At 48.1% G+C, this 14,991-nt stretch overlaps 1 protein-coding gene across 1 annotated transcript; it reads right to left on the minus strand.

Moving 5' to 3' along the window:
* Nucleotides 1-209: 209 nt before the first annotated feature.
* LOC120679232 lies at nt 210-2,559 on the minus strand. The gene is made up of 2 exons (XM_039960777.1): nt 2,297-2,559; nt 210-1,016 (listed from the first exon to the last, which is right to left on the minus strand). Exons 1-2 carry the CDS (start codon nt 2,385-2,387, stop codon nt 427-429), a joined length of 681 nt encoding a protein of 226 aa, XP_039816711.1. The 5' UTR covers nt 2,388-2,559; the 3' UTR covers nt 210-426.
* Nucleotides 2,560-14,991: the final 12,432 nt, after the last annotated feature.

Below are 14,991 nucleotides of genomic sequence, written 5' to 3' on the forward strand. Positions count from 1 at the left end.
AAACGCTGCCAAAAATTTTGCCACAAATTTACCTAAACCATGCTCAACGAAAAGCCTAAGCCGCCTGAACCTCTAAAATCGTAAGCATGACCACCATCAGCAAATCAGCGGCAGTTCATATGCCCAGCATCGACAACATGGGCATCCCTGGTGATGCAGTTGATGCCATCCGACCACAATTTATCAAAAGTGTCAGCAAACATCTGAAGAGATAGTCTCAAAATCACTTCGAACATTCTGAATTCTGAACAGATACAGATAGTCTCAAAATGCTGAACAATGATCTTTGGATTCTGAACAGGTAACGGACAGACTCGAACGCTGAACAATGATCTTCAGATCCTTACATAGTCCATCTGCTCAAAACAAGCAAAAGAATGGCGCAGTAAAAAGAATGGTGGAAAATATAACCCCCCCTACTCAAGCTCACAAAGCAAAGGCACAAGCCACCACAAAAAGAAGCGCTGCCGCCAGCCTCGATGCGCCAGCACTGATCGGAATGGCGCCGTTCTTCGGACCCGCGCAGTCGTCATTGTTGCCGCTGAAGCATCCCGGGTGCATGGCGGTCTTGGGCACTTCGCCGTCCACCTTGAAGCTGGTGGCGGGCTTCCCACCACTGAACAGGACACACCAAAAGTACGGCCCACCGCCGTCGGTGCCACTCACGGCTACCCCGATTTCCGTGTGGTTCTTGCTGTGCAGCACCTGGAGATCCTTCGCGTCATTAACCAGGATGTCGAAGGCCTCAGGTGGAGATGGGTACTTGGACTGGCAACCCACGAGCCTCCCAGTAATCTTTGAAAGCGTTGCCACTTGGACACCACAGCTCGGGGCAAATATTTCGGCGAAACTGGTCTCAGGAGGCTTCTTGTCACGCACAGCACTGCATTGACCTTCATATGCTTTGATGTACTGCAGAGCAATGCATCCCAGACCTTGATTATCAGAAAGGGAAGAGGCCTTGCTGGCAGTACGGTTGCTGTTGATCAATGACACGAGCTGATCGGCAGGGTTGTCTGAAAGAAGATAATTCAAGCACGGTCTTGAGGAAAATATAAATTTCAGGGTTCAAGAGGAAGTGAAGATGCAAATGCATGCATCCTAGATAAATGTTACAAACACAGGGGTGTAGAAATCAGTAAGTAATCTTACTATTAAAATAAATATAGAAGAGGTCTGTAGAAGATTAACATCCTACTAACAAAGCTTATGTAGAAGGTTTGTAGTACTTTCAACTTGAACAAATAAGTCTCCGAGCATTGCTAGCAATATAACTTTCCATAGATAAAAGAATGTAAGAAGAAGGCTACTGAACCAGAGTCTTCCTTTGAAACAGCTAATTTACAAGAATAGAATAAAATTAACCATAACAAGGGTCCTACTAATAAATGTTTATTTAAATAGTTAGCCATTGGAAATGAGCTTCTACAGACAATAGTCCATTAGAAAGTATCAAGGTGTGCAGTAGGTTTGAAATTAATAGTCACTGAGATAAAGAACTACATGGGCGGATCATACTTAAACGCAGTGCAGCAGCCGGCCTCTTTCTATGGCTGATTTTTCCAATCCATGGGCATATTAGGCTGTAAAGTTATAGTGAGTGAGCATTGTATTAAAGAATCTATTTTCATAAATATCAAATTTTCTATAATGTTCCAATCAGCAACATAAGTAAAACTATGCAGATTGCGATATTGACATCAGAACAACCACACAGCATTTGCGCATTTATAACCTACTCGTGTAAGAAAAAATTACAACTAAATGAATACGCACCTAATCTCAAACCCCATCACTCAACATCAACAAAAGTTTGCGAATTCACATTTCAAAATTGGCCATGGATGCCAAAAGAAGCAGACCATAACACCATAGAGTACCCTTTTTTCTACAAACATATGCCAAAGTTGGTGACTGCACTAAAATTCCCCAGGATTGGGTTCCCTATTCGACCAGACAAGGAAGTAGCCAGTCAATTATCGGTTCAGGACTTCAAGGAAGGTATCTTTACTGACAGGAAGTGAGAGCCATGGCTCAGCGAACACTCACACCGGCGATCCCGCTGCCCAATTGCCCGATCCCCAATGGCGTAGAACCCACCGTCAACCCACGCCGGCCACGAGATCCAAGTCCGGGGTACGCATCCGAAACACCCAGATCCAGACCCCAAGCTCGCAGCCGTGAACACCAGTCCCAGACAGATTGGGAGCGCGCAAGAACAACAACCAAAAGGAATGCAGCACGCCACAGGAAGCAGGAACCGGAAGCGTGAAGATAAAGGTAACGGGGCCATTACTCTTGCTGTCGGCGGCCGAGGCGGCGGAGAGCAGGAGCGCCGCCAGCAGCAGGGCGGCCAGCACCAGCAGCGGCCGCGCGGGCATCGCCATCTGAGCTATCCTCTGCCCGCAGGGGACAAATTGGGATCTGGGAGCTCGTGGGGCGCTCGAGCTGCGCTTTGGTGTGTCGGAGGAGAAGGGTGAGCTGCGAGCAGCAGGAGAGGACTGCCTCTTCTTCCGCTCGATCCGCTCCGAGCTCGCTTTCTTTTTATGGCCTTTCTTGGTGCGCGCCTGCTCTTCTCTCGCCGCATGTGTCGTGTGTGTGTGTCCACCGTGCGATTTGCCGTTGGCGCGGTGGATTGACGGAAGTGCCCCTGCCGACTAATTTCGGTTAGAGGGCAGCCTTCAGCAAGCAAAAGGGGCTAATAGCCGACAGTTTTTGTGCCTCTCCTGCAGTTCTCACGGTGTCTCCCTCTGTTTACTCTGCTTAGTGATTATTTCTCCAAAAATGTTTGAGGCTGTTCGGCTGACCAAATCTCGGCTTGTCTCGGCTTATTTCTTCTCATATAATACTATTTATTCTACCAGCCGAACACTATTTATTTGGTCAGTCGAATAGCCTCTTTGTCATTGGAGCATAGGGGGAAATCTAGGCCCTATTTGGGAGCACTTCCCCCATACCACTCCAACTACTATAGTAGTACTGTAGATTCCTGTAGCATGGAGCCAGAGAAGCCACGTCTTCTCAGTTTTATCGACTCCTCTCCCATAGTTGACTGTAGCATGGAGCTACATTGTTTGAGCTTCGTGCTACTGTGCAGCACAGTTCTGCACAGTGCCGAAACACTGTAGCGCGGAGCTAGAGCCGCTCCCGCGGAGCCCTCCCAAAGAGGGCCCTAGGGCCTGTTTGGCAGGACTCCGGCTCCTCCAAAAATAGCTCCGGCTCCGGCTCTTTTGTTGGAGTGGCTTATGTGGTGGAGCAGAAGCAGTTTTGGAAATTATTTGGCAAAACAGTTTTTCCTAGTTGATTAATATACATAGAAAATGTCAAATGACCATACTACCCTTAGTTTCTTTTTTTCTTTTACTTCTTATTTTTATTCCCTTCTCTCAATTTTTTTCTCTTCATTCTATTTTCTCTTTCCCCTTCTTTTTCTTGTTTTTCTCCCATTTTTATTTCCTTCTCTTCCTTATCTTCACCTATTCCTTATCCAATCAAGCCTTCCGCACCGTTGTTGCGCTGCTGCTCTGCCATATGCTGCTTCGCTGCCCTCCGCCGCTGGCCCAGATGGGTTGCTGCTGCTGGCGGCGGCTCTCGCGCCTCCGCCACTGGCCAAGCGTTGTTGCCGTCGTCGCACGGCCGCCGGCGCTAGTTGAGGCTCTGGCCACCCACTCTTACCGTGGCTGCCTTCGCCTCCGCCCCTCCCGCAGTGAGCTGCCTACACCCGACCTCGCATCCCTCGCCGCTGGTGGCCTCCGCACCACCGATTCCCACCCGGCACCATCGGCTCCCGCCCCGCGCTGCTGCGCCTCGGCTCTCGCCGTCGCCTAGCCTCTTGCAGTCGGCAAGCTGTCCGAGAGGAGCAGCGGCCGGCCGTCGCGCGGAGGCGCAGCGTGCACGAGGGGCAAAGGTGGCAGACGAGACGAAGGAGCCGCCGGAGCCGCGCACTCCAGTCACCGCATTTCCCGGAGCTTCTATGACAGAGCCGGAGCCGCCCTGCCAAACGGGCTCCTAGTGTGGCGTCTGGTGAGTAAAATGTTTAAGAGATCTTTATGACTAAAGTGAAGTAGTTGTGGAACGAGTACTGTTTAAATAAACTAAACAAATCATGAACGGGTTCCCAACACTGTCGGTGTGGGCATTTATAGAATATAATGATCTACGGTTTTTATTTAAATAGACAATTAAGCGCAACTTTTTTTTTTGGCAATTATGCCCTTACCGAATCTTGAGAGGTGGGGGATCAGGCTGTTCGTTGACGAAACGAAATCTCGCGCACAGCATGTGAGCAATTTGCAAAAACTCAAAGGTACCGAGCGCGATGCAATTAAGGCCGTATTTAGATTCAAAATCTCAAAATTTAAATTTTTTGTAAATCGTATGCATGGTGTATTAAATATAGTTGAAAAATAAATCACATTACACAAATGGACTGTAAATCGCGAGACGAATCTAATGAGCCTAATTAGAGCGTGATTAGACACTAAATTGCTACAGTAAATCTACACACTAGTATAACTCAAGGAAGTCTATGAATCATGCAACTAGGGTTCCAAACAGTTTCTAAACTTAATGTACACGTAATTAAAACATATATAGGTGGCATCAATTGGAAATAGTAGGATGTGTACCGGGGCTTGCCTGAGGGTAACACTAAGTTAGTGTTAATTCTAGCAAGGCCTTGGGCCCTTCCGACCATTGGGCCGGGTCTTCACGAATTCCTTCTCGATCTTTCTGCTCCGATCCTGGGCTTCACGATCCATTCGCAGACAACGTTCTCGCTACAAGTTCTACATGTATGCACATAACATAAGGGAATGCAAATAAGATTTTGCAATTACAAGTAACCAACAATTGGAAACAAACGCTAAGGATTTACACTAACTTACTCCTACCGATCCCTACTCTGTTCTGCTAATATTGGTCAGACCGGTCTAAACCAGTCGTGACTGGATGAGACTCTGAACCCTAAATCCGGATTATCCGGACGTATTCTCGGAGTATCCGGACTCCCAAGCCCTGAGAATCCGAACTTAAACCCCGAGCGTCTAGACCACTACAAACCCAGAGTATCCGGACAAATTGCCGGACTGTCCGGACCCCTACCGGTCAGACCGGTGGCTCGTACCGGTTAGACCGGTCGGCCAAAAATAACTCCAACTAAGTTCTAAACCACTGGTACAGCTCTATAATTTAACTTACATAATTCTTCTTACTTGTAAACTATCCCTTAATTTCTAAACATATTAACACATGAGAAAGCCAGCTAACACTTCAAACTATGCTTTCTAGACATGAAACTTTAATATTGAACTACACATGCATAAATTAAATTACTGCCTAGACTTCATAATTTTTAGACCAATAGATTTGCCGAAACTAACTAAACAAGCCTAAAACACAACCTAAATTTTGACGGAGGCCAAAAAGGGTCATTTCACAAAAATTAATATTTTTCCCTAGAGATTTAGATCCAAACATTCAAATAAGACTAATTTTGTATTTTTGAGATTTTTTCTTAATTTGTTAGGCAACCTACAAGTTTTTGCCCAATGAATAAAAGGGCCTCCGGTCAGACCGGCCCACCCGACCGGTCAGACCAGTCCTACATAACATAGCCACGCTACCGGTCAGACCGGTTCATCCGACCGGTCAGACCAGTCCTGCCCAGACCAAAAGCTGAAATCCTTAGCGCGGCGAAAATCGCCCACCACTTCCAAAACTCTGCTATGATCTAGTTCAGGTATACCCCTATGGGTGTTTGACCAGAGGAAATCACTTAAATCCGCCTAGAAGAAGAGATCGAGCCATCCCAAGCTAGAGTACCTCGAATGAGTTCTTCCCCCGTGAGAAACTTGGATCCGACGCACCCCTGGGTAGGGAATCATGGAGAAGGAACCTTTCCACGCCGATTTGATCCTTTACCCGGCCTTGAGATTGAATTTTGGGTGAGGATTTGAAATCCTAGGGTTTGGGAAAAGAGGGGCTTGGGAAGGGAGTGAGGGAGCTGAGTGAGGCGAGTGAACTGATGAGGGAGAGAGAGAAGATTTAAATGCTGCGGGGCCCAAAGTGGTTGAAATCGGCTCAACCGGTCAGACTGGTTGCCTCAGCCGGTCAGACCGGTCTGCCCAGGCTGACAAAGAAAATGCTATCTTATGATTTGATCATTTAAGTTTGAAACTAATTATGATTAACTTTAATTAGGATGGATTAACACCGGGGTGTTACAATCCTTCCCCCTTAAAGAAATCTCGTCCCTAGATTTACGGACAAAAGGAACTGATAGAGAGGAGGATAGTTCATTAATGAAAATGTCATTACGACATAACTATTGGATTTTTCTTGGATGTAGTGATCTGACATGACCCATCTTTTCTCGACGATACCACTTACAAGAATTCTCCAACTGCCGCAGGTGCTTGTTTAACTGACTTCCTGACTTAATACTAGATGGTTGCCCTGTCCAATTTAAGTCGCTAGGTGTGCTGATCTGATTTGGCAGATATTTCCAAATGGAAGAACGACAGTCTCCAAGGAAATGGCCATATTCGCCACACTTGAAATAGGGTTGGCAAAGAGGGCAGCGACATCCAATTTTTGGTTTTTGGAACTCCCGAACATGCGAACGAGTTCTTATTCTCATGATTGTGTCGGTGTGGGTAGTACAACGAGCTTGCCTTCTACCACGTGGGACGAAATCTGTGCATGTAATTTCCCATCCACTCAAGTCTATGTCACATGTGCCATGCTTGAGAGTCTGACAATCTACCTGATGATCCTGAAGTTCCATCAGGAGTTGTGACGGTGGCATTAGCGAGTCTAGATAAACATGGCTGGTCTCCTTTGGCTCCCAAGTTGTTTCTGGTTTGGAATTAGTATCTTCTTTAAGTAATTTGCTGGAAATACTTTTCTTATCACCGGAACTGCTTTGTACACAAGGACGGTCATACATCTTACAGTAGTGACAAGACTCAAGCTGCACTTTTGTTGCCTCACTTGTCATGATATCGTAAGGCAAAAGTTGACGTGCCCCTGAAAACGGGAAAGAAGGGCATCAAGGCAAATTTTTGCTCAAAGACATTCTTGCTCAAAACTGTTTATTTAATTAAACTGTATGATGCAAGATGTACATGTTGTCATGCCACTTAGTGTATTAACACCCCTAGAATTCAACCCTAAAACAACCTATTCGCTTTGTTAGTTGTTTAGGGCCTACCCCCTTAACGAACAAAAGCGGAGAAAAATGATTCCAAAGCTTGCACAAAAGAAATGGGCAATGTAGTTTCATCCACACGCACTTAAGCACCGGCGCGCTCCCAGGAGCACAATCGCGTGGCGGACGCACACACGAGGCCCTAGGTCCCGTCGCGGCACTATAGGGCGTGGGACAAATCTCCACCATATAAGAACCAATAATAGCAATCCGAATAACACGATCGAATACAAATAGATTAAAGAGGCAAAAGCAGTCAGAAAACATATTCAAATGCATGAACCCATATGGTTAGTTAAACTACCACCAAGATTTCCCTAACTTTGCATGGCCCAACAATGTAATGCTATGTAATGCAATAATGTGGTTCCCATGCAACAAACGTGCAACCTTATTCATGCAAGATGACTATAATGTCTATGATCAAGTTCTTGATTTATTTATTTTTATTTGAGCAAGAATGTAAGTGGGTCTATTTTAGGTAAACAAATCAAGGTGATTAGAAATAAGCGAAGATCAATGCTAGAACCACAGGATTATTCTCATTCAAGATGGCCGTGATAGATTGGCATTAAGCATTGAACGAATGGCCTAGAGACAAGTATAAATATATGATCTCAAACTAACTTTGACCTATAGTAGAAAACACCCACATTTGGATGAAACAGAATGGTTATAGAACCATGGATATCATAAGATTAGCTGATCGTGATGGGAAAGATACATCAGAATAAACAACTAACGGTCTCATCTAAGGGTAACATCCTTATTTTGACTCTCTAGGAGAGTTGAACCGTCTAGGGAACTTTTATCCGCAGAAACATGAAGCACTAATCACTACAAGATTCGTAACTTCGCATTTCAATTGTTTAATCCCGTAGATAAATTTTGTTCAAATACAACGCAATGGTTTTTAGGTTTTCCTAACCACGTGGGGTTTGAAATTACTGAAAACGAGATAAGCATGGCGTGAAGGAATTTTGTACAAAAACTACTAATAAACACCCGAAGCAAAACAATATGATCACTATGATGAAATGCTAATAAACATTCAAAGCAAAAATAGTGCGTATGATATGATGTATGCATGACCTATATGTCCTCACAAAAATAAAATTTTTGCCAATCAAACTATGACAATATACGGATATCCTTCGGTGGCACAATACGTACTCTCCCTATATACTAGCCGTGTACTACTAACTTTTCCCTACATAAGCGGGGTTAGTGTACCTGCAGAAGAATCATAATATGTATATATATTCACGACTAATAAATGGTCAGAAGTTAGTTGATACTATACACATAGCCACCTGAAATAACCTACACTATATAGGGCTTACGAACTAATCTCTCCTAATCTCTTAAGCGCAAGAAATGTAGATTTCTGAAATTCATTTTTAGTCTTGAAAACACGAAAATAATATTGCTGGTACCCCAGGTGCATTTCAGCTCTGATACCAGCTGTGACAGACCCGCCGAGTTAAAATGTTTAATTAAGCGTAATCACCATCATTTGAACACATCAGGCGCATTAGCTTAATTAAGTATAACTTGACATGCTGTTTCCAACCCACAGGCCCATCGAAACACACAAGAAGTCTCGTATGGAGGCGAGCGCAGAAGGTACCAGCACGATATAAACTTACAAAAATAGTAAATTATATTAAGACTTTTATAAAGCAGTTTTAAATTTAAAATTTACAAAAGAAAAGATAGCAGCGGAAGAGAATCTAATTTACATAGCATCTTTACCAGAGAATAAATAAATCAAACTAAATAAACCGAGGACTACCGAGATGTGAAGACAAGGGGCCACATCGAACCCACCGATGTGAAACCTAGGTAGCTCCTATACCTGTAATAGGGTAAACAACAAACCCTGAGCAACTAATACTCAGCAAGACTTACCCGACCAGTGGGTATAACTTAGCCCACATACCTAGACATGCAAGGCATTTGGCTGGTGGTTATTTTGCAGAAAAGCGACTAAAGTAATTTCTTAGTTTCAGTATTTTAGCCCCAGATTCTATACAACTTAACTCTAATCTAATATTTGCATGACTCAACTATAGCAAGCATGGTGGTGCAATCAAATAATAATTCAATGTGTTCATGGTCATATTTATACATATCCTCCTCATTCTATCATGAGACTACGATGCAGCAAAGAGATCAAGGCCCTCATTACCGCGAGACACGGCGAATCGATTCGATTTAACCTTGCAAGGTGAACCTAACCAACACGGCACGTAAAAGCCCAGTCGGACCCCACGCACCAACCTTTCCCCTCCCCGCCTCGAACTACAGGAACCAGCCCAACGACATATGGTCAGCTGAGCTCAACGTGAGACCACCAAAAGTAAACATATGCATCCCCAATTCTCTGCGACTACTCGACTCGCCCGAGGAGTTGGGTGCGGATTCCTGTACTTTCGAAGCAAAGCAGTACTCGGCTTACCGGTTTCGACTATCTCCTACTCCCGGCATGCGGCTAGTACAATTCAATCCCCGATCAGCACTGCCGACAACGACTGGTCCTTAATCGACACGAACGGGGTTAAGACACCCAAGAACCCTGTCCTGCTGTCATACCTATATACCATTATCATTCCCCGTCCGATCTCAAATTTCCATTCATTCCATATCAAATTCAATACTCATGTACTGGAATACGAATATATCCTATCTCTCGCGAGTAACCGAGAATTACTCGACTTCTAAATATCCTATATCTCGCGAGTGACAAAAATTCACTCAACTTCTATCGAGAACCATTAAGCATAGCACTTCTATCATCCTATACATACTAGTATAACTCAAGGAAGTCTAGGGATCATGCAACTAGGGTTCCAAACCGTTCCTAAACTTAATGCACACGTAATTAAAACATATATAGGTGGCATAAATTGAAAATAGTAGGATGTGCACCGGGGCTTACCTGAGGGTAACACTAAGTTAGTGTTAATTCTAGCAAGGCCTTGGGCCCTTCCGACCATTGGGCCGGGTCTTCACGAATTCCTTCTCGATCTTTCTGCTCCGATCCTGGGCTTCACGATCCATTCGCAGACAACGTTCTCGCTACAAGTTCTACATGTATGCACATAACATAAGGGAATGCAAATAAGATTTTGCAATTACAAGTAACCAACAATTGGAAACAAACGCTAAGGATTTTGTCGTGGGATTTTTAGGGTACCCACAGCCGGGTGGCGGAGCGCACCCGCCTATTCCCGGTGAGGGAGGACTCGGGGAAGTACTAGGCGGTTAGGCTAATCTAGCACGGAGGCAAGCACACATGAACTCACGATCTAGAGTGGTTCGGGCCGCCGGAGCGTAATACCCTACATCCACTGGGAGAAGTATTGTTCTTGGTTGTGTATGAACCTATCCTCTGCCGGGCCTTGGCCTTTTTTCAGCCTCTCCACCTTCTAGCGGGCGCCCTCCCTTTTATAGATCAAGGGGTGCGGATACATTGGTCGTTGAGGCCCCGACAGGTGGGCCCAACGTGACTATGTAGCATACTGCGCAGAGTACTTAAATGTCTACAGTAGTTGTGAATCTTTTCTCTGTATACTTCCATGCCCTACTGGCGTTCTGACTCAGGGAGGTCTTCTCTTTGTCCCGTCAGCAAGGTGCCCGTTGGGGAAACGTAGCTTGCGGCGTGGCCTGTTGAGGCTATTATGTAGGCGTCATAATGGGTGAAGCCGAGCCATCGTGTCCATCTGTCATGGCAGACTGACAGGCACGGCGTGGGCGGCGCCAGCGGCTCCAATACACGTCTTGATAATATGCGATCAATAGTATCCCCTGGTCAAAGACTTGCCTCGGCTTCTGCTATATCAATGCGGACGTCCACCTACCGCAATGAATGCAGCGAAAGGTGAACCTTTAGTATGGAGACCAAGTGGCCTTATATACGTGTCTGTGCTTGCAGACACGTGGCAGCTCCGGACCTCCCCGGGGCGAGGTGTCAATTCCTTCCCTTAGTGAGGGGTCCGGGACCCCATGGGGGGTCCGGGACTCCGCGGGGGTCCGGACCTCCACGGAAGGTCCGGGGCTCCCGGCTGTTCGGGCTGAGCGCCTGCTTTTCCCGAAACACGTGGTGCTCCCAGACCCTTCCCAGCCGGGGGACGGGTCCGGGACCGTTGTTGGGTGAACAGGGCTCCGGACCGCGGGGATCTGGCTGTTTGGACGTAGTCAAGGATAACCACAAGGCTCCTGCCTAGACACAGCAAGAGGGGTACCCCAGTTCTGGGGTACCGACAGATTTACACTAACTTACTCCTACCGATCCCTACTCTGTTTTGCTAATATCGGTCAGACTGGTCTACAAAACCGATCAGACCGGTCGTGACTGGATGAGACTCTAAACCCTAAATCCGGAATATTCGGACGTATTCTCGGAGTATCCGGACTCCCAAGCCCGGAGAATCCGAACTTAAACCCGGAGCGTCTAGACCACTACAAACCCGGAGTATCCGGACAAATGGCCGGACTGTCCGGACCCCTACCGGTCAGACCGGTGGCTCGTACCGGTTAGACCGGTCGGCCAAAAATAACTCCAACTAAGTTCTAAACCACTAGTACATCTCTATAATTTAACTTACATAATTCTTCTTACTTGTAAACTATCCCTTAATTTCTAAACATATTAACACATGAGGAAGCCAGCTAACACTTCAAACTATGCTTTCTAGACATGAAACTTTAATATTGAACTACACATGCATAAATTAAATTACTGCCTAGACTTCATAATTTTTAGACTAATAGATTTGCCGAAACTAACTAAACAAGCCTAAAACACAACCTAAATTTTGACGGAGACCAAAAAAGGTCATTTCACAAGAATTAATATTTTCCCTAGAGATTTAGATCCAAACATTCAAATAAGACTAATTTTGTAATTTTGAGATTTTTCCTTAATTTGTTAGGCAACCTACAAGATTTTGCCCAATAAATAAAAGGGCCTCCGGTCACACCGGCCCACCCGACCGGTCAGACTGGTCCTACATAACATAGCCACGCTACCGGTCAGACCGGTCCATCCGACCGGTCAGACCGGTCCTGCCCAGACCAAAAGCTAAAATCCTTAGCACGGCGAAAATCGCCCACCACTTCCAAAACCCTGCTAGGATCTAGTTCAGGTATACCCCTAAGGGTGTTTGACCAGAGGAAATCACTTAAATCCGCCTAGAAGAAGATATCGAGCCATCCCAAGCTAGAGTACCTCGAATGAGTTCTTCCCCCGTGAGGAACTTGGATCCGACGCACCCCTGGGTAGGGAATCGTGGAGAAGGAGCCTTCACACGCCGATTTGATCTTTTACCCGGCCTTGAGATTGAATTTAGGGTGAGGATTTGAAATCCTAGGGTTTGGGAAAGGAGGGGCTCGGGAAGGGAGTGAGGGAGCTGAGGGAGGCGAGTGAACTGATGAGGGAGAGAGAGAAGATTTAAAAGCTGTGGGGCCCAAAGTGGTTAAAACCGGCTCAACCGGTCAGACCGATCTGGCCAGGCTGACAAAGAACCGGTCAGACCGATCTGGCCAGGCTGACAAAAAAAATGCTATCTTATGATTTGATCATTTAGGTTTGGAACTAATTATGATTAACTTTAATTAAGATGGATTAACACCGGGGTGTTACAGTCAGGAGGATATACTATGACCACGACAGAATTGGAACGGCTGCTACAGTTGTTTCCCAGAGAGTTTCGGATGCCAGAATTCGTAAATCAAGAACGTCTAGTCTACGTCAGCTGTGTTCCTGTAGTTTCTGGTTAATCGTTCATGTGCTTGTTCCTGCTTCCTGAAAGATTTTGCAGTACATAGCAAAAAATGGTAAACACATACATTTTTTTTTTGAAAGATCACAAACAGATACAAGTGTGTTCCAGTTATAAATTAGGGATCAATATAATCATCTGAGGCGGAAAAGCAATACTATGTCCGATGTCTCGGGAGTCGACCACAACATCAACATGCGCCTTACAGCTGGCCGGTCCTGCCTCTAGGCCACACCGGCACCGCGCCAGCCGTCGTCCAGCTGCGGCTCGACCGCCGCGGCCCCCCGCTGCGCCTGCGCGTAGTAGATCCGCACGCCGCGGCGCCACCGCGCCAGCCGTCGTCCAGCTGCGGCTCGGCCGCCGGCGCCGCCCCCCGCTGCGCCTGCGCGTAGTAGAAGCGGGTCGGCATCCGCACGCCGCGGCGCCACCGCGCGTACTGCGACACCGTCGCCCTGCTGTCGCCCGCGGTCAGCGTGGGCACCAGAACCTCGCCGGGCCCGCCGACGAGCGGGACGCGGCCCTGCGCCGAGGACATCCACGCCCGGTGCTCCGGCTGCGGCGCGTCCTGGTGCAGCGCGCAGGGGGCGCCGCCGCCGCCGCCGCCTCCCGCTAGCGCGAGCTCGAGGCACCGGCACCCCAGGGCGGTCCGGCCGTGCGAGAGTTCCGGCGCGCGGAAGTTCCGCCGCAGGATGCGCGTCGCGATCTTCTTGCGCCACCACTCCCGGAGCTGGCGAAGGGACGCCTGGCGCCGGCCTCCGCGGCTCGTCCTGGCTATCTTGACCGGAGGCGGCAGCGGCGGCGAGGCCTCCTCGTTTTCGGCGTCGTCCGATGTGCAAGACGGCGACGGCGACGGCGACGGCGGAGACTTCCTCTTCCGCCCGGCCTGGCCGTCCGAGCGCGGTACGACGGACTGCTGCGACGCCCGCGGCGCGGCACATAGCGCCTGGATTTCCTCCTTGCAGAACATTCGCGCCAGAACGTCGGCGTCGTCCTCCGAGATCGGCGCGTGGAGGTCGTCCAAGGAGAACGGCGGCGCCGCCTGGAGCTGGCTGCGGAACGCCTGCGCCTGCAGCCGCACGAGGCGTTCCGTTGACAACAGTAACGGCGGCGGCTGCGACACGGCGACACCGGACGCTCGTGAGAGGCGGGACAGGCCGTGGAGGAACGGTGGGCAGCTCGGGGCCATGGCGGAGACTGCCATGGCCATGGGTCGCACGGAAGGTGGTCGACGGCGGTGCCCGGCGGGAGGCGGTTTCGCTGCGCGCGATCGTGAGGTGAGGTGAGGTGATCGGATCTGGTATTATCGGTGAGGCGGATCGGACGCCCTCGGGCCTCAAGCCCTCAACGCACTATATAATCGCGGGCAAATAGCCTCCGAGTCGGTTGGCGGACGCGGCGGCGGACGGCGCTGCAATCCGACTCGAAGTTGGGAAGTTGGGAACGATGTGCGTGTGCCAGCGTGGTGGCCACGTACCAGCGTTCCGCAACGCATCCAAGCGACTGCAGTGTGTGATTGGAATGCTCCAAACAGAAGCAGAGCCCTCATCAAGGTGCAAACAGTTTTACATTTCTCTGTCAACCGACTGTTACGCTTACATCACATAGCAGAGATTAATGTCTAGAATTTGGCAAATATGACTTAAATGAAATCCTTCTATTTAAAAGTAACTAACTTTCAAAGCAAAACCAATTAAAGCTTTAAAAAAAGCATCAGTGCATTGAAGAAGTTCAGATGAGGAGCGCCGGGCGGTCGGTCTGCGGCGGAGTCAGGACGGAGGCGGCGGCCATGGTGGTCAGTTCAGATGAGGAGGTGGCCGGGCGATTAGGGCGAGGAACGGGGATGCCAGGAGGGTGATCAATCAATCCGGGGCACGCCGGTGGAGGGGGAGGAGGAGCGATTTGCAAATTCCGAGGCAGCGAGAGGGAGCGGTGTGCCGTCGCGAGCCATGGCTGGCCATATATAGGCTGCTGAAGCTGGGTGTTTTCTCATGGGCT

This window comes from Panicum virgatum, chromosome 6N, assembly GCF_016808335.1.
Source record: "Panicum virgatum strain AP13 chromosome 6N, P.virgatum_v5, whole genome shotgun sequence".
NCBI classification, from domain to species: Eukaryota; Viridiplantae; Streptophyta; class Magnoliopsida; order Poales; family Poaceae; genus Panicum; species Panicum virgatum.